The 24,693-nt window shown below is 28.0% G+C and overlaps 2 protein-coding genes across 5 annotated transcripts; both read right to left on the reverse strand.

Annotated features, from left to right (window-relative positions):
• Positions 1-86: 86 nt before the first annotated feature.
• On the reverse strand, positions 87-5,464 carry LOC127258257 (pentatricopeptide repeat-containing protein At5g65560). Of its 4 annotated transcripts, none has more exons than XM_051285044.1 (5): positions 4,750-5,464; positions 2,282-4,278; positions 1,479-1,586; positions 573-646; positions 87-494 (listed from the first exon to the last, which is right to left on the reverse strand). In XM_051285044.1, the coding sequence occupies exons 1-2, from the start codon at positions 5,298-5,300 to the stop codon at positions 2,505-2,507; spliced, it is 2,325 nt and encodes a 774-aa protein (XP_051141001.1). In that variant the 5' UTR covers positions 5,301-5,464; the 3' UTR covers positions 87-494; positions 573-646; positions 1,479-1,586; positions 2,282-2,504. The 4 variants fall into 4 exon arrangements, with proteins under 4 accessions (XP_051141001.1, XP_051141000.1, XP_051140999.1 ...); XM_051285043.1 differs by having other exon boundaries at positions 2,282-4,544; positions 4,644-5,464; XM_051285042.1 differs by having other exon boundaries at positions 2,291-5,463.
• Positions 5,465-6,454: 990 nt separating this feature from the next.
• Positions 6,455-10,014, reverse strand: LOC127258317 (probable 1-deoxy-D-xylulose-5-phosphate synthase 2, chloroplastic). Its single transcript, XM_051285116.1, has 10 exons — positions 9,900-10,014; positions 9,668-9,810; positions 9,360-9,545; positions 9,070-9,234; positions 8,708-8,858; positions 8,343-8,614; positions 7,987-8,260; positions 7,304-7,893; positions 6,937-7,221; positions 6,455-6,852 (listed from the first exon to the last, which is right to left on the reverse strand). The coding sequence occupies exons 2-10, from the start codon at positions 9,761-9,763 to the stop codon at positions 6,709-6,711; spliced, it is 2,163 nt and encodes a 720-aa protein (XP_051141073.1). The 5' UTR covers positions 9,764-9,810; positions 9,900-10,014; the 3' UTR covers positions 6,455-6,708.
• Positions 10,015-24,693: the final 14,679 nt, after the last annotated feature.

Here is a 24,693-nt window from a genome sequence, read left to right on the forward strand (position 1 = left end):
AGGTATAAAGTATGAAAGCTCTAAGAAGGTGACAAATCACCTTAAAGCTACTAATAAGTAATAATGAGACATTACTACCAAAAAAATTCAAAATACGACTCCTTTATACCAAACAAGAACACCTACTTAAGTGTAAATTTACACTTCAGCTCATGTTTGCATACTTGATGCAATTATTCTGAAGTTTGTCGCAGGCAACCGTCACAAATATCAATGATATGTTGTTACATGCAATGGAAATGAATTTTGTAAGATTTTCATATAAGTTAATCCACTTGTGTGTGTATCTATCATCATCGTCGTCGTCATCATCATCTACCAATTTAGTATAGACCGTGTACAAAGAAATCGATTACCATATGATGAGCTATCAAACTGCATAATTCAAGGCTTTCTGCTTCCCGGAAATCTAAAGATGGTGGCAATTGCAGCAAAAAATGACCTGAAGTTGCCAAACTGCAGCCAAATAATCAACAAGCCACTACTGCGTGCACCTGACAAGGAAGAAAATAATAAGTAAATGTAAAAGGATGTTATTGACTAAGTCATTTCATTGTTGATGAATTAATTACCTTCATCTTCAATGGAAGGTCCAAAACTGAAATGCGTCAACTGCTGTTGCTTGTTTTTCCACCTTAGCACTCTTCTGCTTTCAAATGATGTAAACCAATTATATATATACACAGACATGATATACATATACATACATGGAAACATAGTCCATTAGTATGTGTGCAAATCTCAGCAAACCCACAAAGTATTCGTCAAGATGATTCATCTCAAGAATATTAAAGAAAGAAGAACAACGAGTATAGAAATTCCCCAATAGCATATAACAAGGTTATCTGTGCAGGAAGCAAGTTTGGGGTTCGGCAAAGGCTTCTGTAATTCTTGGTAGACTTAATGCAATGGAAAAGGGGCACTTCCGGACAACATCCCAGTTTCTCACATAAACTGTCTTTTTCTTTCTTTTTTCCCTTTGAATTCTTTGAATTCTTATATTAAAGTTATTTTCTTAGTTTTATGTTTTATAAATTTTTTGATTAAATACATGAATTATTAATATTACTTTCTTTGAAAATGTGTTATGTTAATTACATGTATTGTATCATGATAGATCTGCACCATGGCATGACACAAGCTTTTCATGGCTACCGTGTTCCATTTACAACCATGACCAAAGCTCAAATTATGACACATAATGTGCGGCTCATTCAGAAGGTCTGGTCTTTGAAAAGTCGAATTCACTATATCCCAAATCTTCAAAAGAACAAGAATTAATGCAGGCTTTTAATCAACTATATTCTGTCTTTTGTATTGTAACCATTAGCCGATGCAAGAAAACTAGAGGATGTAAGATAAGGTATCTTTTATAATCTACTGGCATAATTGATTTTTCTTCAACCGTGGGAAATTTTTACACAATGCAAAAGTCTAAAATGTTTATTGACACGAATCTTCTGTATAGAAGTAATTACCTTATGGCATTGCTTCCGTGTTTGATCAAGAATATAGAAGCGAATACAAATCTCTTTATCAGCAAGGAGGGATGGCACAATAAGCTGTGCCGATATTTATGTTCTCCCCTGCAAATAAAAATTGAATTCATTGATCAAGCAATTTTCCTGGAATAATAAGTCAATATCCTGTCGAAAATATCATATTCTTTTATTCATTCATACTTCGGGTAGAATGAAAAGATGGCATGGTAGAGGAGTCCATATGCTACTGAGTCAAGCTGAAAATTATAATGCAATAGATGGTGCTTGGATAGATTATCTAAAACTCTACCCATGTAATGAAAAACTAGTGTGCGTAGCTCCTACATTTAATTTATACTTCAAATCACAATTTGAAAAAATTGGAATGCTATAAATGTTGTCATGATGAACTAAAACATGAGTTGTGGCTGCTAGAAATTAAAGTTATTTTGTAACTATTTTTGTGTTAAAAATCATCCTTAAGTTGCATTTGCCTCAAACTGAAAACTATCATCACAAGGGTGTCCATACTTTCAAGCTACTTCACATTTATGAAACTGACTTGCACAGAAACCTCACTTCACTTTTATTCAGAAAAAAGATATGCATATAATTTAGAATAATTCAACAGGTATGCAGCAGCATTGCAGTGTATCCAGCAGACAGCTAAGCAATTTCAAAATAAAGAAATCAAAGGCAGCTAACAAAGAAAGCAGTTCAAGGAATACGAACAACATATGCATACGCAGGTCCTTAAATATAGAAATATGAAATTAGATTGAAAGGAAGTAGAACTTTACCTGACTCACATTTGATTAGGATGTACTCTGGTCTCTGTCCTGACCCTTTTTGACCGATAACTAAAAGTCATCAACAGCATTATGGCAAAGGGTAGCAGCAGATCTACAGAACCAGCATACAAAAGTGATAAAAGGCAGAGACATCTGTTCGGGCAACCCAAAGCCCTAGACTTGGTCCGAACTCAGAGCAAAAGCCACACACTCACATGCAGTTCCATCAGCTCTATGTGCCATGACTTTCATCAAGAATCCCCTGTACTAACATCACATGAGTTTGAGAAGAAACTGTGCAACCATCTTTTTCCATGAGACTGACCAGCTCAGAGCACTGAGTAACTAAGCCCCGTTTCAGCAAGCCATCGATTAAAACTTTCCAAGCAACTTCATCATAATTGTAACCAGAGTGAAGTAGCCTAAAGAAGGTTGTCTTAGCCTTCTCATCATTCCCTGTGATGTACAACCCACAAACAAGCTGCTTGTAACATTTTATTTCAGGTACAAATCCAAGTTTGAGCATGGCATCGAGTAAATTCATCCCTTTCTCATACAATTTCTTGTTACAGCAACAAATTACTAGTTTGTTATATGTTTCTTCATCAGGAAACTTCCCATGTTGTTTCATATGATCCACCAACTTCCAGGATTCTTCCAGACGCCCTTCTCTGCAGAGTCCAGTAATGAGTGCAGCATAAGTTTTTACACTAGGTGGGCACCCGTGCTCTTCCATTTTTCGAAAGAGCTCAACTGCTGTATCATATTCCATAATTTTCCAGACATCGCCAATATTAATGGAGCCATTACTGTGCTCCTCATGCCCTGCATCTCCACTGATTAGTTTCTTCTGTGACAGATGCTTTACTAAGACTGAATAGGTATAAGAAGATGGCTCCTGCCCAGCATCAACCATAGACTTGAATGCATCGAAAGCCATATCTAAAAATCCCAAACGCCCGTATCCATCAATTAGAACTGTGTGAGCAATCATATCTGGTTGGAGCCCACCCTGTTTGATCTTAGCCATCACGTCCTCCACCTTCTTCAACATTCCACAGTTGAAATAAGCAAGAAGGAATGAAGTGTACGTGCATACATCAGGGCTATGTCCCTGAGTGATCATATCATTCAAAACCCTATTAGCACCATCAAAGTCAAACTCTTTTAACATATGGTCAATGAGCATGGAGTAAGAAACAACTGTTGGTTTCACTCCATCCTCAACCATTCTCTCAATAAGTTTTAAAGCCTCAGGTACTTTTCGCACTTTGCAAAATCCCTTAATTAGCACGTCGTAAGTGTATGAATTTGGAAGGCACCCTTCTGCAGGCATTCTTTCAAACAATGCTAGGGCAGAGTCAATTTTGTCCACATTACAATATCCATCAATCAGTGTCGTATAGATAATCTCATTTACCTTTACGCCCTTCTCTTTGAGAGATTCAACTAAATCATGTGCCTTGTCAATGCTACCCTTTTCACATAATGTATTTATGATAGGCCCATATGTTAACTGATCAGGAACGACATGGCTCTTCTCCATTAACTTGATGACACGAAGAGCATTGTCTGTATCCCCTTCAACACATTGTCCATACACTAAAAGGTTAAAAGTGACAATATCTGGAGAAAGCTTCTGCTCAAGCATCTTATCGAGAAGAGCCATTGCCTTGTGCACTTTTCTCGACACACAAAACCCAGATATTAACTCATTATAAGTACGCTCATTTGGATTGCATTTTTTCGTCTTCATCATGTCAAACACGTCTAAAGCAGCATCAACCATACCCTTCAAGCAATACCCATTAATCAAAGCATTATAGGTAACTACCGTAGGATCCATCCCACGATCTATCATTGCAAACAGCATTTCCTTCGCTTCATCAAGCATACTGGCTTTACACGAACTATCAATAATCACAGTGTAAGTGTGATTATTAGGCTCGCAACCCTTCACCTTCATCTCCTCAAACAAGCTCAAAGCCTCCAACCTCCTACCAGAGCTGCACAAAGCGTCAATTAGAATCGTGTAGGTTCTAACATTAGGTATGCAATTATCTTCTCCCATTAGTGAAAAATAACCCATCGCCTCATCCACCTTTCCGGCTTCACACAGGCCGTGCATCAAGTTATTATAAGTAACCTCATTCCTCCTACAACCCCTTTGCTGCATACTCAAGAAAACTTTCACTGCACTATCGACATCATTTCTCCTACAATGTCCTAAAACAAATGAAGTATAAGTATGTGTGTCCGGCTTCAAACGTGCCTGCAAAATCATACTCAAATAATACTCGGCCTCAGCCACACTACCCAGTTTACAATAAGCATTAATCATGGTATTAAATGTGTATATATTGGGGGAAACCTTATCATCCAGCATCTCCCTGTAAACAGATTTCATGTCACTGATCATCACAAATCGTGCCAGTGACATCAAAAGCATGTTATAAGACCTAAGGCTGAGTCTAAACCTTAAATCAGCATCATCGCCGCGGTTTAGCCCTCGCACAATAGCCAATGCTAAGCTCGCGTCATCCTCAGTCTCGCATGACTTCACCATTAATACCCTAATTTTCTCCGCGTTCCGAAATGATTTGTTCCTAACCAAAATTCGCAACAGAGAAGCATGGGCTTGGACGTTGGGTTTGAATGTGGGTATCAGGGAGAGAAAATTGAAGAAATTGAGGGCAATTTGTGGATTGAGATGGGGATGCTGAGCGAGGAATGAGGAGAATAGAGACGGAGATATGGCCGGGATCAATTTCCTCAAGGAAGGGTGCTTCTGCCAATTCGGTTCGGACAAAAGCGAGAAAAGCTGAGAGGAAACGTCGGCCGCCGGGAGATCCAATGGAGGAACGGTCTCCGATGCGACAGAATAGGGGAAGTGCTTGATTAATGAAGAAATGAGAAACAGCGAAGACTGGCACGCGGACAGCAATGGCGGCGGCGTGGCTGTGGCCGCTGATCGGATCATTGTGAAAGGGAATCGTGCGGCGGCGGCGCGGCGAAAGAGCCCATTCATGAAGAATAACCCTTTGTTGCAGAAGAATCAATCACGGATTCATGGATTGAGGAGGAGGAGCAATTGGAAATGGAGAAGGGTTTTCGTTTTCGTTGTATCCAAACCACCATCCTGAGATGGGGAAACCGGGTCGGGTCGGGTCGAGTCGAGTCGATGAATATGGGCCTCCGCCAGATGGGTTGAGGACTTGAGGGCAAAATCGAGGAAGTTGGGTAGCTATTTTTGAATTTATTATGACATATTTCCGCGTGCATTTGTATCATTTTAGGCTCAATAATTTACTTAGGGTGTGTTTGTTTGAAGGATTTTGGAGGATTTCCACTCTTCATTCAATTTTTTTTCCCCCAAAACATTAAATCAAACACCTATTTTTTATTTTTTATATTATACTAAAAATCAATTTTACATTCAAAACATCACATCAAACCCTATTTATATCACATCATACAACTATTCAAATTCAAAATTTTTACTATTCAAATCCCAATCCAAAATCCAAACCCCCAAACAAACACACCCTTAGTGGCCGTGGATTATGAGTTCAAATTGGTTCGGGTTTTACTTGTTATATATATATATATGGGATGTAAATTTTTTTTACAAAATATAAAATTAAATATAAATTTTTTAAGAAAAAAAAAATAATCTCATATATATTTTTTACTTACTTTTTAAAAAACTAAAAAAAAAAAACACTTGATGTAACTGAATTAAAATGACATAATGTAGATAAAATATGAGCGCATTTAAAAAGATGGGATCATATGAAAATTTGAACCAGGAAGGAAGTACATGACTGAGATGCTAAATAAGTTGATATACATAGAGTCAGGAATCATATATTTTTATCAAGTTGCAATAATCGGCGAACCCAATGGCGGCAGCTATTCTCTCCTTGACGTATTGGGGTGGGGGTAGAATATGATAACTGTGGTAATCAATCACTCTTCACTTCCACCATCATGAACCAACGTGACGTGAACTCAAGTGAAGCTCTTCAATGCCATCGCTGCTGTCGAGAATTTGATCACGTGTGGAAGCACAAGCATACGCATACCCTAGACTCCGACACCAAAATTCATTATTTTTTTATTTCAATTTTGAAAATTAGTATGTTTTAAAAAAATCAAAATAAAGCAATAAATACTACTCTCTTAGAAAAGAGTCATTATTATTTCCGAAAAGGACAGAGAGCAGAGGCATCAACTATCTACACATACACATGAAACTTCTTCCCACACTCTGCCTTCATTGCTACACATTCTCACAAAACTTCCTCACCAACTTCTTCTTCTTCATCTTCTTCTTCTTCTTCTTCCTTCTCTCCCACAGACATCACAAACATACATACATACAGACAGACATACATATAGCTAACCCTCAGTTCCAGACATGCCTTCCTACCCAATTACAGCTTAAGCGCCCTCATTGTCTTCCCAACCAGCGCCAAAACCGTCCCACAAATGTGCCGTGCTGACAGCCCCGCTGCTTCAAGCTGATCGGCTGGAGCGCCGTGGTCGATGTACCGGTCCGGCAGCACCATAGAGCGCAACTGCATTTCAATTAGGAGCGCGCTATTAGAACGATAATTAAGACAGTGTCGATAAAAGTGCGGCAAAATTTATGGTTTCGATACCTTGAGGGGTCCGTCCAAAAGGCCATTTAGAGTGAGGAAATGCGCGACGTGCGATCCAAAGCCTCCCACGGAGCCTTCCTCGACTGTGATCAGCACCTCGTGTTCTTTGGCGAGTCGTCTGATTAAATCCGTGTCCAATGGCTTGCAGAATCGCGCATCGACGACAGTCGTCGACATGTCATAGGATTTCAGCATTTCCGCAGCTCCCAAACACTCCTGAATGATCGAACCATATCCAAGAAGCGCGACTCGAGTGCCTTCAAGTAGCACTCGTCCCTTCCCAATCTGTTCGACAACGTACACAAACAAATACATGAGTTCAAATGTTGATGTTAATTTGTGAATCAAGTAGAGTTTCCAAAGCTACCTCGAGCGGAGTTCCTTTATAGTTCGGTGGAAGAGCGACGCCAACACCGTTTCCGCGAGGGAACCGGAAGCAGGAAGGGCGATCGTCGATGGTTGCAGCAGTCGCAACCATGTGCATCAGCTCCGCTTCGTCTGCCGGAGCCATGACCACCATGTTCGGCAAACATGCCATATATGCAACGTCGAATGCTCCACAGTGAGTCGGGCCATCAGCCCCGACCAAACCAGCTCGATCCATTGCGAAGCGGACAGGCAGCTTCTGAAGATCCACATCATGAACAACCTGATCGTAGCCTCGTTGCAGGAACGACGAATAGATCGCGCAGAACGGCTTGAGGCCCTCAGTGGCCAATCCAGCAGCAAACGTCACACCATGCTGCTCAGCAATGCCCACATCAAAGCAGCGCTCAGGGAATCGTTTCTGGAAATAGTTCAGACCAGTGCCTCCACCCATCGCAGCGTGAATCGCCACGATCTTTGGATCCTCCTCGGCTTCTTTAATGAGAGCTTCGGCGAAGTACTGAGTGTACGACAGCGTCGGGGACTTGGTCTTAAACTGGCCTCCCGTAGCCGGATCGAACTTGACAACACCTGTAAGAAAATGAAGAACTCGCATTTAGTCCTAAAAATACTTGGCTGAATCTCGCAAACATTTTTTCGAACAGAATCATGTGTTTAAAATACCATGCATTTTGTCGGCTGCTGCCTCGGCGGGAGGATATCCCTTCCCCTTCTCGGTTATTATATGAATCAGAACTGGCCCCGGCGCGGGCATAGCTTTAACTTTCTCGAAAATATTGATCAAATCGGTGATATTATGTCCATCCACCGGACCAATGTAATACAATCCGAGCTCCTCGAACAGTGTCGAACCCTGACCGCTAATCATCCCTCTCGCATATTCGTCGACCTTAGCAGCAACTTCGTGTGCCTGTGGACCGATCTGCTTCGTGATGCTCTGTCGAAAGATAATTAACAAAACTGTTACGATATCATCTCAAAACTTCAATAGTTTGATAATTTAAGGTTCGAGCACCTACTTTTGCAGCTTCCCGGAGCTGTCTGAACTTCGTGCTCGCTTGGAGCTTAGTCAAGGCACTGCTGAGGGCGCCAACGGGTTTGGCAGGGCCATCGAGCGTTGCTGTGGGCAACGAAACCTGTCTGTTGTCGTTCAAGATGACGATTAGGTTAGTATCCAAGAACCCCGCGTTGTTCATCGCCTCATACGCCTGTCCAGCTGTCATCGCACCATCTCCGATCACGGATACAACATTGTTGTTCTTCCCCAGTATATCCCTCGCCACCGCCATCCCTATGCGCAAGAAAATTCAAATTTGAATCCAAATTTTCGCCAAATAGTTAAGACAAACACAAACGAAACAGAATCGCTAAATTAAAAACACACCAAGTCCAGCAGATATGCTCGTCGAGCTATGACCAGCACCAAAAGCATCAAACACACTCTCATCCCTTTTCGGGAAGCCAGCCAGCCCCGATGTCTTCCTAAGTGTATGCATCTTCGATCGTCTCCCAGTCAAGATTTTGTGCCCGTAGGTCTGCAAGATTATTACCTCCACACTCAAAACCGAATCATACTTACATGAACATACATACAACACAACAACACCATGTATGAATCATAATCAAAAACCAATCCAAAATCGACCAACAATCATGCTTATACATACATACATACATACATACATACATACGAGACAACACCACCATGTATGAATCATAATCCAAATCTAAATCCAAAATCCTTACCTGATGGCCAACATCCCAAATGATCTTATCCTCAGGGCAATTGAAGACATGATGAAGAGCAACGGTTAACTCCACCACGCCCAAGCTCGAGCTCAAATGGCCGCCCGTTTTCGAAACAGAGTACACAATTTCTGCTCGGAGCTCCGCTGCTAACTGCTCCAGTTCCTGAAAGATCGAACAACAAATACTTCAGCACTAAGGTTTTCGTATTTTTTTCGGAAATTCCATTGAAGCATTTCGTCAGTAACCTTGCGTGCATAAATAAGAACATTGAAATCGATCGAACGAACCTTGAGTGACAAATTCTTCATATGGATTGGATAGTTGATCGTATCCAGCAAAGTCGTCGGCGGTTTGTCCTTGGAGAAATCAATCTTCCATCCATCCTTGTCCTTCCAAATCCCTTCCTTCTCGCTCCGAATCACCACGCCTCCGCCCTCCGCCTCTGAATTACCAGCATTCGCCTTCACGAAAAACTACACCAATCCCCACAAAAACCCCAATCAATTTCGCATCAAAAACAAAATTAATAATAATAACAGCTAGGTCAATTCAATTCACGGAAACATTCCATTACAATCGATGAACGCAAACAAACCTGCTTCTTCCCTCCACAATTAAGCTTGGCTGTGCGAAGGAACGACGCTGTAGGTTGATTAACCCTGGTGAAGACTCCAGAAGCAGCTGCTGCCATTTTTTACGGATCGGCAGAGACGATGGAGGAGCGTTCGACGAGATGGGCTGATAATGGCCGCAGAGACAAAATTTATAATCAGCCGGCGGGAGCAGAATGATTCCATTAATAAATAAATAGGTAAAAAAATGGTTACTCTCATTTCCCATGATTTTTGTCGGCACTCGACGCCATGACCGACCCCTCCCAATAGCTTTCTTCTCTGTACTGCCGCTGCTACAGAATTCAATTTTTATTTTATTATTATTATATTTTTTACAAGTTCCAGATTATTATTTTTTAAATATGTAAATTGGTATTTATTGCAGTTTACATACCCACCTACCCTACCAATATCACGTACCATATATTTATAACATATTTTCAAATAGCTATATTCCAACCTAATTAATTAAAAAAAATTATAACATATTTATTTATAACATATTTACTGAAAATATATTAGTATTTTTATTTTTTATTCTAAATAATTAAAAAATAATAATCTAATTTTATTTATCTTTTTAAAAATTCGGTCAAATGAAGTTATAGTTAGACAACGAAAAGAGTAATTATTTTATCATATATTTAAATCAAAACAACACCTAATATGTATGTATATTTGTAAGTAGCGTTTCGGATATTGTGTATGAATTATTTATTTAATTTTCTGTATTTTGTATATAGATTTAATAAAAGAATATCTGCATAGTTTAAGTTTGACCTACTCGGAACATAACATGGTTTAATAAAATTTTAAAATTAATAACATAATCTGAAACTAACATTTGTTACATATAAAATTAGTTTAAAGAAAATCACTGTGGTAGGTGGTAGAGTTTTGGATTTTAAATATAGAATTTTTTTTAATTAAAATATAATTATTTGATATAATAAATAAATATTAATTTGATATTTTCAATATAAAATTATTTTTTAATTGGTATAGTATACAGAATTAAAATAGACATTTAATTTAAAATATATTTCGTACAAAAAAATAATTATAAGCAGCAAAAACATGATGAAAAAATTACAAGCTAATGTGTTGGTATTTTGTTTTTATTATTATTTTTTTTGTAGAATAATTGTTAGATAGGAGTATAATATTTTGTATTGAAAATAGCTTTTTGGGTTAATCTAAAAAAGAAATATATGTTGAATTGAATTATTGATTTTATATATATATATATATATAAATCAATAGAATATATATTATGGAGTATAAAAATTATGAGTGTGTATATATAATAATATTATTTTTAATAATATTAATTAGATAATATTATCAAAAAAAAAAAAAAGAATGAATACACCCCATTTATATTTCAAAAATTATACTCTATTTAAATGCTATTGTATTAAATATCGGTCATTGGTGCATTTCAACATTATGGGTGTATGTATTTTTATTTTTTAGTATAATGTTTTAAATGAAACATCGGTATTTGATAATGTTATTGTAATATATCATATAAATGGATTACTATATTTTTTTATATAATTTAAATGAAATACTTATTATTATATATAAAAAAAAAAAAATCAAAAAATAACAAGAATAGCATATGTGCTTTGGCTTACTTACGAAAAATGGTATATTAATATTTGTTATGCTGTTTAAGTTTGACTAATAGAGTGTTGTAAATAACTTTTTAGTTCAAAAGTGTTCTATCGTGGATGCTATATTAATAATATGTTATTCGAAAAATAATATTCTTTTCTATTTTTATATTAATCTTTACTATTTAGATTTTGAGTGTGTTACTAAAATATATAAAAAATTTCAACATATGTATTATATCCACTCAAATATTATTTTTATTACATTAGACATACTTTAAATATAATATAAAAATTAAAGTTCAATATTTAATTTGATAGAAATTTTTCATAATAGTAAAATCCAATACCTAACGTAGAAACAAACTGAACTAAGTCTTGGTCAAAGTTGTCAATTGGGAAATATAGGTTATTAATGCATCTTCTATTATACTAATACATATACAAGTCTAGATTCGGTGTTATAATTTTTCTTGCCCTTTTTTTTTTTAAACCAGCTTGCCTTTTTTGATTTTTTTTAAATTTTATTTTTTATGGTAAAGTATATAATTTATGGTGCAATTTATTCATTTCTATATTAACTTCAATGTCTTTATCGTTTATATTGACTGTTTTAATTACTCATTGTCAAATTAATTCTATTTTGATTATTAATTATTGACATTGTTGAAATTTTAATGTATAAAATAATTGTTATTTCTATTTCTTATTAATTACACTAAGACCATTTGTATCAAAGAAATATGTTGGCTTCCACTTCATATATATTATTTTATAAAATATAGATAAGGACAAGTAATATTTTTTTCATCTGAATTTATTATTATCTTTTTATCCCTCTAGTAAAATTACCTTATTATTAGTTTTCAAAATCTAAAATTTATCCATTTAGTTATTATCCTTTCCTTATCAATTATTTACACCAATTATTACGTTATTAACAAATATTATTCTCTTAATTCATACATACCAATAATTAATTACAATCAACAAATTATTAATTAAAAATTATCTCAAAATATGTTCGATAAGAAAGGATCTTATGGTATATGGTGAATTTATGATCACGAGGTCATGAGTTTCTGATGCTTCCGTATCTTATTTATCACACATGATTCCTCTAATATGACTTACTAACTTGGACATACATCGGTGAAGATGACTTGTTTGTTTTGGACAAAAAAGGCGCATCTTTCGATGATGTGCCTAAAAAGTTTTGAATTTTACAAAAAAGAGTGCATAATGAACAATTATACACACCACTTGATTTAATACACGATCAACATAAATTTTATTACAAGAGGAAGATCTACAAATTCTAGTGGTCTTTTCTATGCATATCGAGTGCTACAATTACTTGACAACAGACTCTCTTTTATCTGAAACATACCATATGTGCAATTTTTTAAAATTAAGGTGATCCACATAGTGCATCGGTCTATTCATGATTTCAACTTTGTCATATATATCCAACTGAGGAAACAATTTTGACATTATTTTCTTTGTTTGTTAACTTTCTTCACAATATTTAGGCAGATAAAATCATTATACTTTTGGATATCTTCTTTCTTCTTATTCAATCAAATATCTCAATTATAAAAAAGTGTCAAACGAGTATAAAATAGTTATTGAAAAACTTATTAATGTAGTTGACTAAAAATCACATTTACTCCTTATAGGAAAATTAGATCTCGTCCATTGATGCTCAGAAATATCATATAACCACTCGAATGTATTTTTGGATTCATTGACTTTGGAAATATATTATACTATTTCTTATACCATTCGCTTGTACTTATTTTTATTGTAGGTTGCGGTAGCCTTCCAAAATAGTCTTTTTAATTTCAAATTCTTAAACTTAGATATGAAATTATTGTACATAAAACACAAGGGAAATTGATTCACCACATTAGATCAATTTTTTTGTAAAATTTTCTTCTTTTATATTGTAAAAATACAATAAATTTTTAATATAAAATTATATAAGATGCTTAATAGATACTATTTACAAAACTATGAATAACTTCATATATTCGCAAATCAAATAATGATTTCAAATATAATATTATATGACTCAACAAATTAACAAATAACTAAATAAATTGACATAACCAATAATTCAGTTGAATATAATATAAGATAATCACTATTGCAACACTTACCAAATAATTAGACATACTACAACAAAAACAAATAAATTTGACAGCAACTAAACAAATTCTTTTGTATCTAGAAACAAACAATGAAATAAATATTGGCAACAACACAAAAACTAGCAATTCTAAATTTTCTTCTTTACTTGTAATGTTAATTAGCAATTAATGAACACTACAATAAAAACAAATAAACGAATATGACAACAACTAAATAAATTACGATGTGTGTTAAAAACAACCAATCAAATAAATTTGGACATTAGTAGACAAGACCGTGGCAATAGGCTGTAGCACCAGCACGACATGCAACCGTCTGCATCGTTATTTTTTTTTTTTTTATAAATTAATTAGACTTAACCTAATTAACTAATTTTAGATTTAATCTGTGGGTAGGCTATAATTTGACTCGATTTCAAGTTAAATAACAATATATTTTTATATTGGCTTGAATTGGTAAATTTTCAAAAAATAAATTTGATTGTTGTTTCCTTCAATATTTGTTTTTAATAAAAAAATATGGTGTATTTTTTAAAATAATAAAAAAATATTTACAATTTTAAGTAATAATAAAAAAATTTAAATTTTTTCAAACAGTTAAAGAGTATAATAAAATATTAAAAATGTCAAAACATAAATATCAAAAAACTCTACGTTCAAATATACATCAATATTCACATCCAAGTTAATAATGCATCTTAAGTAACTATAATTCAAAATTGTTATAGCTATTGAATATTTTAATATTGTATTTTACCAAATTTTAAATTCTACAATTTTATTAGAATTGGCATAAATTATATTAGCATATTTATTTCAATTTAAAAAAATTGTTTTAACTGTATGATAGTATTACTCCTCCGTCTCATTTACTATGTATATCTTTCCATTTCTGTCTATCAAACTTATTCCGTCACTTTCATATTTTAAAAAAAAATTATATACTTTAATCTCATTTTAAATTTTTAGTTTAGTTAGACCAATAGTTATCTTAATCTAAATATAAAATTATTTTTATTACACGATAATTATTTTAACTAATATATTCTTAATTATTTACTAATTATACATCTCCTAAATTTTCGTATCTACAATAAATAAGACATGATAGCAGGGACGAATGAAGTATTATCTAGTGTTGGTTGTTTGTGTATACGAAGTTGTTAAAAATGAATAGATTATTTGTAGATTTTAATAATGTATAAAAAGTTGTTGAACACGCTTATTGAGGACATATTATTGGTTTCATTGTAATACTATTGAACACGTATAAATATAATATGTTGATATTGATGATAATAAATATTTATTGTATCTATCTATTTCATTTTTATTTCACAACATTGTAACTTGTGTGAAATAATTGAATGCTATAATATTGATTTTACAAATGTGAAATTGCTGAATAATAATTATAAATTCATAAGTTTGCTTATTATTTTGTTTATCTTATTTTTTTTGTTTAGTATTATTGTTATGAAATATTAATAATGTTATTATATACTACAATATGATTCATTGAACTTTTATAACACATTTATTTAATTAGGATGAGTAAATATTACATTACTTTGTATAAATTTTTATTTTTATATTAATGTAAATTGAGCATAAATAATTTTTTTTTGTGTGTGTGTGATGCTATTTTAAAGTAAAAATAATAATTGAATGTAATAATAATAATTATGAGAAAAAAAAAAAACATAATGCATAATTTTAAATCCATAAAAAAGGATAAAATACACCCTAATATATATTGGTTGGTGATTATTTAATATTATATATATAAGTATATATTGTTGTAAATTTTTTAATAACAACTCAATCAAACACGACAAGGGTAGACTTGTTTGTTTGAAGAGTTAATTTTAGGTTTTGATTTTAAATAATATTAAAATAATTGTTTGATAGGATAGAAATAAATATTAATTTAATATTTTAAACGTAAAATTATTTTTTATAATAAAAAAATAAAAAATAATTATTTAATTTACTTTCTTTTTTCAAAAAAATAAAAAACTAATAAAAATCTTCCATAATTTCTCAAATAAACATACCATGTGATTTTGCAAACATAGAAGTATTGAAAGCATAAAATAAGAATATAGGTTTGTTTGGTTTTGATTTAAAATTGAGATTGTGATTTTAGTATCTTTAGTAATGTTTTTTTGTAAGAATAATGATATATTTTTATTAAAATCCGTGTAAAATGAAAATATTATCACATAATCACGAATAGAATATTGATCTAACACTCAATCATTTTTTTTTTATCTTTCGAACATATTTTACAAGCAATTTCCCGATATTTTAATGCAACACTCAATTTACATATATATATATATATCCAAAATTTAACAAGATTAAGCTAAGGATATTTCGATATTTACTTAACAAAAAATGAACTGAATATTCAAAGAATAACACACCACATTAGTCAAAAATTGTGTGAATAATTCACGACTTTTCCCTTTACAATGTTAATAAAGCATGAGATTAGATTCTCGATCGCAAGCAATCGTGTTTGTATATTTACCGTGTAAGATTAGCCTATAACGTATCTTTTTGCTTCATTGTATCACTAATTTTCAAATTCATTGGAATAAATATTAGATTATAGAAAGTAAAATTTGCACACACATATATATATATATACACGTGCGTGTGTTTGATTTGATGATTTGTTTTTATTTGAATAGAAATTCGAATGTCATTTATTATGAAAGAGAACAACGTATTTTTATAAAAAAAACATAAAAGTTGAATAGGTAAATTTTGAAAAAAAAAAAATCACAAAAAGAGTAAAACCTCATCATTGATTTTTCAATTCAATATATATTTGCATTGCTAAGTGATTTTTGTAATGCAATACACAATTTATTTGAAATACTATGTTATGAATTAATTTATTTTATAACACAAACATATATATAAATTACATCAAAAACTTCTTTATTTCAAGTTTACTCTTTTCAAATTAATTCAAAACATAAAAATACAACTAAACACTTATTATTGTATTATGATATAGTTGGTTTAATTAATTATCAGCAATTTTAAATTCATTGATGAAGTGGGTAATGAAAATTTTTAATGGTGATACCTAATCAAATTTTAATATATATATAGTTTGTCTGCAGAATCTTTGACCTTAATTTGTTTGAAAATAAATGATACTCATATGTAATTTGAATGATAAATATTATTGAATTTTAATGATTCATCCTTTAAATATAATTTGATTTGACAGATTTTATGTGAAATGATTTAAGTTAATGATATGATATTATTGTTTTATATACATTTTCTTTAGTCGCTTTAATTTATATGTTGATTTAATCAAATCAGTTGGTGTTGATTTGATCTAAACAACACCTATATATACAAAACAAATAATATATAATAATACAATATTTAATATATATTGCGATAGATAATACAGTATATTATTATTTTTTAATACAATAAATATATATATATAACATAATATAATATATAAATAGTACAATATATGATTCTATGTAACACAATATTGTATTGTAAGATATATATATTTTTCTTGAATTTGTAAATTGTTTGGATCAAATCAAGAGATTATTAATTTGATCCAATGAACATCTAAATTGTTGTATCATTTTAGTCTTTTAAATCTTTTTTAAAATATGCAAATTTTATATTTTTAATAAAAATATATACTATTATTTTTGCTTACTTAAAAAGAATATTTAACTAAATGTGAAATTTTGAATAAACAATAATAGTTCCAAAATTATTTAAACACAATTAAAATCATGAATCATTCAATATTAGAATTTGATTCCATACAGTTAATGACAAAATCATGACAAAAGAATCAAGTGTGGGAAATGTAAAGAAAAAAAGTCTTTTGATTCTCTTAATACAATTTTGTCTATTCTCAAGATTCTTTATTATAAATTAACATTCATAAATTTTTTAATTTGAATTAAATTTCACTTGAACCTTTTTTACCCTTTATGTGACTATAATAATAATAATAATAATAATAATAATAATGCATCAAAATAAAAAATAACCTATTGATTTAGATTTTTATATATAAAAAAAATTATTGTAAGATAATCCAATATAATGAGTTGAGTTGGGTTAGTTGTGGTTTAAAATTGAATTGAAGTGAAATATTAATTTGAATTTTCATTTAAATGATATTTTTGATATGATATTTTATAAAATTATTAGTATATTATTGGAAACAGTATTAAATGAATAGTATTTAATTGATTTGATTGTAGTTTGAAATTATTTTAATTAAAATGTTCATTTAAATTCTTATTTACATAGTTTTTTTAATATGATATTTTCTAAAAAATTAATATATTTTTGTTAAAAATATAAAAATAATAGTATTAATTTAAATTTAAATTTATAAAACAACAAACAAATGCTATTATTTAAGCCTAACATATATTGATGAATATAAAATTTGAAGCAAATTCATCACAATTTACTAAAAATTATATAAATTATTGTTGCAATCTTATTTAATTTTAATATTCAAGCATATAATATGAATTTAACTGTGGAACTCACATTTTTATTAGAAAAAATAATAATTATTGCATGAGTTTTTTCGTTGGTCGTTTAAATTTCAATTTTTTTTTAAATTTAAATCATAATTTATAATACTTTATTAAAAAATAGTTCATTTTTATTAAAGATTGTAAATATTGAACAGAAAAAATATAATTTTAGAATCAGAACTAAACACACCGAGGATGTATTTGTTTCATGAGAAAAGAATTTTATTTTTTATTTTTATGTAAGTTATAAAAAATTATGTATAAAATATAAAAATAATAAATATGTGTAGTGTGTTAATTTTTTTGAAAAAACGTGTGTGAGAAAAAAGTATTGAAAGAACAAAACCTCTATATTTCATGATAGAGCTCACAAATTTTATTTTAAAAATGAAAAAAAAAAATCTTTAGACGTGAAGCTCATTACAAAGCTAAATTATACATACATATATACATAGGATCTGATTGTCTATAAAGAGATCCGAATACAATCAAATTTGATTAAAAACTCAAGTTTACTGTCTTATTGTACGTAGGAATATCTATGGGTTGAGTAAGTTCGGACTTGACGTCCTACTCGAATGCATATTAATTAGATATGATATTTGAATCAACTTTATTGTATTTGAAATCATGTATACACGATCCGGCTCGATGAATATTAGATTAGACCTAATATTTGAATTGAATTCAATTATAGTTGGATCAAACCCAAGACATACATGATATATCCTAAATGTTTTAACGGTTCTTAAAAATTTAATTCAAATTGAAATTTAAATTCAAATTGATATCTTTTTACGCAAATCATAGTGAAAAATGATTTTACCAACTGTGACATATAATAATAATAATGTTATACTATTATTTGTATATTTTATTTTTTATTTACTATTTAATATACTATTAAATTCACAAATTTTATTTTAAAATTTAAAATATTTGAAAATATATTTGACACAATTATCTCCGACAATAATTTATATTTACAAATATAATTAACACAGTTTTTATATTAAATTTTTAAATATTTAAAAATTTATCTGGCATAAAACAGTCTAATGCCAGTTTTGAAAATTGAACCAAATTGTGTTTTATTAATTTTAACAATGAATAATTAAATAATTGTTATATTAATTGGTTTTTATTTTAATTTATTATTTAAAATATTAGATAAAATATTTTTATAAAAAGTATGTATGTTTTTTAAAATATTTTTAGTTTAATAAGTTTTTTAATATCAAGTATAAGACGTTTTGGATAATATTTATATAGACTAGTTTATAGACATATTCGAATACAATCAAATTTGACTAAGAATTCAAATGTCTTATTATACCATAGGAATGTCAATGGATTGAGTACTTCCCGACTCGACGTCCTGCTTGAATGTAGATTAATTAGATATGGTATTTGAATTAATTTCGGTTGTATTTGAAACCATATCTACACGATCCGACCCGATAACTATATATTAGACCTAATATTTAAATTAGATTCAATTCTAGTTGGACCTAACTCAAGAGATACTCGATATAACTTATATATCTTAACAATTCTTAAAAAACTAACTTGAATTGAAATTTAAATTACTATTTTTTTTCTAGGCAATTACAGTAGCAAATGAGTTTTTACCAAATCCATTTGTATAATAATAATAATGTTATATTCATTTGTATATTTTGTTTTGTTTATTTTATTTTTATTTATTATTTTAAATATGATTAAATTTACAAATTTAATTTTAAAATTTAAAATACTTGAAAAATATCTCTGACACAATTATATCCGACATTAACTTATATTTTTAAAAATATAATAATCAGAATTTTTTTATTAAATTTTAAAATATTGAAAATATCGCTGGTATAAAACAGTGATGTCAGTTTTGAAAATTGAACCAAATTTGATTTTATTAATTTTAACAGTAAATAATTAAAAAATTGTTATACTAATTAATTTTGTTTTAACTTATTATTAAAATATTAAGTAAAATATTTTTATAAAAAAAATATATGTTTTTAAAAATATTCTTTAGGTTAATATAGGATGTTTTTGATAATATTTATATAAAGTAGTTTATTTATATGAGGAAATATAATTTATATATTGTTGTTGTGGTTACTAAATTAAATTAATAATATCCTAATCCAATGTAGGTTTTGGAGAATTAAAGTTCTACATAACAATAACTATTTATAGGATGTTATTTTATCTTATTTAATACAAAATTTAGATAATTTTTTTCTTCTTTTTAGTTTCATTTTTCAAAAATGTTTGTTCAAGTACCTATAATATTTTGTTTTGATAAATATTACACTACAATATATTAGAATTATTTTATAGAAATATAATAATAATTTTTTATTTAGTATTTTATTTTAAATAATTTGATTTATTTTAATAATTTTAATTAATGAAATATAAAATAATAAGAATGAGATATAAAATATTTCTAAAAATTAATTTATAATTTTAAGCAAAAAATTAAATATGTTTAATAAATTATAATAAAAAAATATATGTCATAATAGTGTTAACAATTAAAATTTTGATACAAATTTGATTGCATTAGAATCCTTAAAAAAGTTATATTGATTAAACCATATTGAGATTTATTTCATAATTTTCTTTTTTTTCATTGAAATTTAAATCCAAATCAATATCTTTTTACGCAAATCATAGTAAAAAAATAAATTTTATCAACTATGACATATAATAATAATAATAATAATAATAATAATAATAATGTTATACTATTATTTTTACTTACTATTTAAAATACTATTAAATTCATAAATTTTATTTTAAAATTTAAAATATTTGAAAATATCTATGACACAATTATATCAGATAATAATTTATATTTACAAATATAATTAAAACAATTTTTATATTAATTTTTTAAATGTTTAAAAATATCTATGGCATAAAACAGTTGATGCCAGTTTTGAAAATTGAATCAAATTCTGTTTTATTAATTTTAATAATGAATAATTAAATAATTGATATATTAATTAGTTTTTATTTTAATTTATTATTTAAAATATTAAATAAAATATTTTTATAAAAAAGATATATGTTTTTTAAAATAGTTTTAGTTTAATAAGTTTTTCTATATTAAGTATAAGCGTTATTATATAGAGTTGTTTTGTAGATAGATCCGAATACAATCAAATTTGAATAAGAACTCAAGTTTAACGTCTTATGTACTACATAGGAATTTCAATGGGTTGAGTATGTTTGGACTCGACGTCGTAATCAAATGCATATATGATATTTGATATGATATTGAATCAAATTTAGTTGTATTTGAAACCATGTATACATGATCGGACTTGGTAAATATTAAATTAGACCTACTATTTGAATTGGATTCGATTATAGTTGAATCTAACCCAAGATATACATGATATATCCGAAATATCTTAACAATTCTTAAAAATTTTGAATTGATATTTTTATACGCAAATCACGGTAACAAATGAATTTTATCAACTCTAACCTATAATAGTAATATACTATTATTTGTATATTTTATTTTTATTTACTATTTAAAATACTATTAAATTCATAAATTTTATCTTAAAATTTAAAGTATTTGAAAATATCTCTGACACAATTATACCTGACACTAATTTACATTTAAAAATACAATTATCACAATTTTTATATTAAATTTTAATATATTTAAAAATATCTTTGTCACAAAACAGTTTTGACGTCAGTTTTGAAAATTGAACTAAACTATGCTTTATTAATTTTAACAATGAATAATTAAATAATTGCTATATTAATTAGTTCTTATTTTAATTTATTATTTAAAATATTAAGTTTTTTTTTTTTAAAAAAAATATGTTTGTTTTTTAAAATATTTTTAGTTTAATAGGTTTTTCTATATTAAATATAGAAAGCTTTAAATAATATTTATATAAAATTGTTTTGTAGACATATTCAAATACAATCAAATTTGATTTAGAATTCAAATATCTTATTCCACGTAGGAATGTGAATGGATTGAGTATGTTAGAACTCGACGTCATGCTCGAATGGATGTTAATTAGATATAGTATTTGAATCAACTTTGATTGTATTTGAAATCATACATACATGATCCGACTCGATAACTATTAGATTAGACCTAATATTTAATTGGATTTAATTATAATTAGATCTAACCCAAACATGATATAACCTATATATATCTTAACAATTCTTAAAAAATTATCTTGAATTGGAATTTAAATTGATAATAATGTTATATTAATTTGTATGTTTTGTCTTTTTTTTTATTTATTTATTCTTTAAAATACAATTAAATTTACAAATTTTATTTTAAAATTTAAAATATTTGAAAAATATATCTGACACAATTATATCTGACATTAACTTATATTTTTAAAAACATAATAATCATAATTTTTATATTAAATTTTAAAATATTGAAAATATCTCTGATACAAAATAGTGATGCCAGTTTTGAAAATCGAACCAAATTTAATTTTATTAATTTTAACAGTGAATAATTAAAAAATTGTTATACTATTTGATTTTTGTTTTAATTTATTATTTGTAAGTAAAATGTTTTTATATAAAAAAAAATGTGTTTTTAAAAATATTATTTAGTTTAATATAGGATGATTTTGAAAATATTTATATAAAATAGTTTATTTTTACGAGGGAATATAATTTATATATTGTTGTTGCCCTTACTAAATTAAATTTAAATAGATAAAATAATGATATTATTACATATCCTAATCCAATGTAGGTTTTTGATAGTTAAAGTTCGGCATAACAGTAACTATTTATAGGATGTTATTTTATTTAATTTAATACAAACTTTAGATAATTTTTTTCTTCTTTTTAGCTTCATTTTTAAAAAATGTTTGTTCAAGTACCTATAATATTTTGTTTTGATAAATATTACACTAAAATATATTAGAATTATTTTATAGAAATATAATAATAATTTTTATTTAGTATTTTATTTTAAATAATTTGATTTATTTTAATACTTTTAATTAATGAAATATAAAATAATAAGAATGAGATATAAAATATTTCTAAAAATTAATTTATAATTTTTTAAAAAAATTAAATATGTTTAATAAATTATAATATAATAATATATGTCATAATAGTGTTAACATTAATCATCGGGTTTTTTTAATATATCATTTCTATGTTTTTCAACAATTTTCTCACTTTGTTGAATCGTAAGAACATCAATTCCTAATGTATGTCCAACTAAAAATTATCATCGAAAATTTCTTCAACTTTAACTTGTCTTGATTAATGTCAATATATATCCATTGTCTATCAAATTCTTCCAATGCTTCAACCAAAATTAACACTACTCTTTTCTTTATGCCCCAATTCTTAGCATATGCCAAAATATCTTTCATATTGAATCTTTGGATGTCCAATATTTTAATTTATATTAAATATTTATTATAATATTTGAAAGTTGATATCAAAAAATTACCTTATTTGAAATTTAAAATATTTAAAAATAACTCTGATAGAAAATAGTATGATATCAGCTTTGAAAATTGTAACAGCTTAGATTTTACCAATATCAATAACTAATAATAAAAAGATATTGTTATATTTATTTATGTTTTCTTAATTATTTTATTTATAGATTAAAATATAAAATAAAACATATGTTTTTATTTAAAATATTATATACTTCATAGCTTTTTTCTAAAAGATTATATTAATTTTTTTTATTACAAATGTGAAATTCAACAAATTTAAATATATATATCTAAATAAATATTTACAACAGTTAGTACGAAACACTATAGTAGATTAGACTTAATCCAAACCCGAATCAACATTATTCAATTTTTTTTGTGACCACATCTGATAAGAATTCAAGCTTGTGGTTTAATATGTGTTCTATTTGGATCCAATAATTATGATGGTTCAAGATTGTTTCAATCTAGATAACTGAAAAAGAATGAATATTTATTTGTATTTTTTTCAAAAAAAAAATATATTTGATTTATTTTTTAAAATATTAAATTAAATATATATTTTATATTTAAAATATTGTATATAACAAAATGTATATTTATAATATAGCAATATTTAAATCTTTTATTTCAAAATTTTAAATTAATATTGTAATATCTCTTCAATGTCTCAAGTATAATAGTCAATCACTAATTTTATATAACATAATAATAATAATGAGCTGATTATATTTATGTATACGTGCATTCATTTGAATTTTGGGTTTTTAAATTTGAATTTTAAATGATTTGTTGATGTGATAGTATGATAAAAATAAATAAATAAATAAGATATTTTAAAAAATGAAAATTATATATTAAATTTAATAATTTTAGGAAAAAATAATAAAAAATAAAAATAGCCCAATATACTTGTTAACAACAATTGCTTCTTTTTTTTTTTAAATATTAAATTAAATATTAATTATTTAATTAAAATATATTATCTAACACTAATTTTACAATAAAAAATATATTATTCAAAAATTTTATTTTAAAAGTTGAAATTTTAAATATTTCAGAATATCTGGCACAAACTTATACACTGTCAGTTTTGAAAATTGAAACAGCTTAGATTTTATCAATATCAATCATTAATAATAAAAATATTATTATATTTTTTTTAATTTACTAATTGTAATAGTAAATAAAATATC

The sequence above is a fragment of the Andrographis paniculata genome, unplaced genomic scaffold, assembly GCF_009805555.1.
Source record: "Andrographis paniculata isolate CXL003 unplaced genomic scaffold, ASM980555v1 Contig59END, whole genome shotgun sequence".
Classification (NCBI taxonomy): Eukaryota; Viridiplantae; Streptophyta; class Magnoliopsida; order Lamiales; family Acanthaceae; genus Andrographis; species Andrographis paniculata.

Bases quoted from the DNA above. Each gene is read 5' to 3' on its own strand.
- LOC127258257 (XM_051285042.1), bottom strand. From the start codon at position 5,300: ATGAATGGGCTCTTTCGCCGCGCCGCCGCCGCACGATTCCCTTTCACA.
- LOC127258317 (XM_051285116.1), bottom strand. From the start codon at position 9,763: ATGGCAGCAGCTGCTTCTGGAGTCTTCACCAGGGTTAATCAACCTACA. The intron at 9,235-9,359 runs GTTCGTTCGATC...TCGATCTTTCAG, and splicing joins TGAAGAATTTGTCACTCAAG to GAACTGGAGCAGTTAGCAGC. The intron at 6,853-6,936 runs GTATCGAAACCA...ATTGAAATGCAG, and splicing joins TTTTGGACGGACCCCTCAAG to TTGCGCTCTATGGTGCTGCC.